Source organism: Mandrillus leucophaeus, unplaced genomic scaffold, assembly GCF_000951045.1.
Source record: "Mandrillus leucophaeus isolate KB7577 unplaced genomic scaffold, Mleu.le_1.0 Scaffold4, whole genome shotgun sequence".
NCBI classification, from domain to species: Eukaryota; Metazoa; Chordata; class Mammalia; order Primates; family Cercopithecidae; genus Mandrillus; species Mandrillus leucophaeus.
Genome location: NW_012104253.1, coordinates 2,355,167 through 2,356,161, shown reverse-complemented (window position 1 = coordinate 2,356,161; position 995 = coordinate 2,355,167). Strand labels below are relative to the sequence as shown.

Below are 995 nucleotides of genomic sequence, written 5' to 3'. Positions count from 1 at the left end.
CATTTATTCCACACAAATAGCTGTTTGAGGCTGTCCTGCTTACCTACAGATATTCGACTAAGAGCCCATAGACATTCAGACACCCGCAAACACAACTTACTTTCTGGACCTCCCACAACATTCTTCACTTTAGATCTTTTTTTTCTTATCCCCTGTCTTTCAGCTTTCCCATTGCAGAACTGCTGAGAATAATCGAAAATGCTCTGCCTGGCAACTTCCAAGAACAAAACCCCAGGGACTAAGAGAACGCGGTGATTTTTAAGCTGCCAGTTAAGATGTAGCTCCTTCATCATCACAGGTGAAGCACCAATGCCTCTCGCACGTGAAATCCGTACACTCCTAGAGTCTTAATACCTAATGCATTTCCGCAATCCGGGACGCCTGTCATTAGCGTCTCCAATAGTTCTGGGAACGAGGTGGACTGCGGAAGTACTGTATTAAAAAGTTAACGTTTTTCCCTGGGACACCCTCTCCTCACAGCTATTAACGAGGTGAGAGAAATCAGGTGACTCCCAGTCATCATGCAGAGGTTTCCTCACCATTTACGATCCAGTCAAATTAAAGAATAAAAATAAAATCCTATTGGCGCAGCGGCCACCAAGTCTTCGAGGCCTGGCCTCGGTGGGCGGGGCCGAGGCCGGAGGAGAGGGGCTGCACGAGTGGGCGTGACCTCGCGGAAGGAGCTGCGGAGGGCGGGGCCAACGGGGAGCGGCGGGGCTGTTGGGTGGGTGGGACCTCGCCGGAAGAGCTGCGGAGGGCGGGACCAACCAGGAAAGGGCGGGGCTGTCGGGTAGGCGCGATCTTACGAGAGAAACTGCGGAGGGCGGGACCAACTAGCGAGGGGCGGGCCTGTCGGATGGGCGGGACCTCGAGGGAGGATCTACGGAAGGTGGAGCTGGTGAGGGGAGGGGCTAGTCAAGAGGAGGAGCCGGTCGAGGGGAGGGGCTGGTCGAGGGGAGGGGTTGGTCGAGGGGAGGAGCCGGTCGAGAGGAGGG

General features: G+C 55.3%; 1 protein-coding gene across 1 annotated transcript in view; it reads left to right on the top strand.

Moving 5' to 3' along the window:
• The first annotated feature begins 791 nt into the window (after positions 1-791).
• Positions 792-995, top strand: part of PPP2R5C (protein phosphatase 2, regulatory subunit B', gamma) — a 180,740-nt gene continuing 180,536 nt past the window's right edge. Inside the window, exon 1 of the mRNA XM_011991613.1 lies at positions 792-898. Within this exon, the coding sequence (XP_011847003.1) occupies positions 857-898 (42 nt within the window). The 5' untranslated portion in view covers positions 792-856. The remainder of the gene's footprint in view (positions 899-995) is intronic.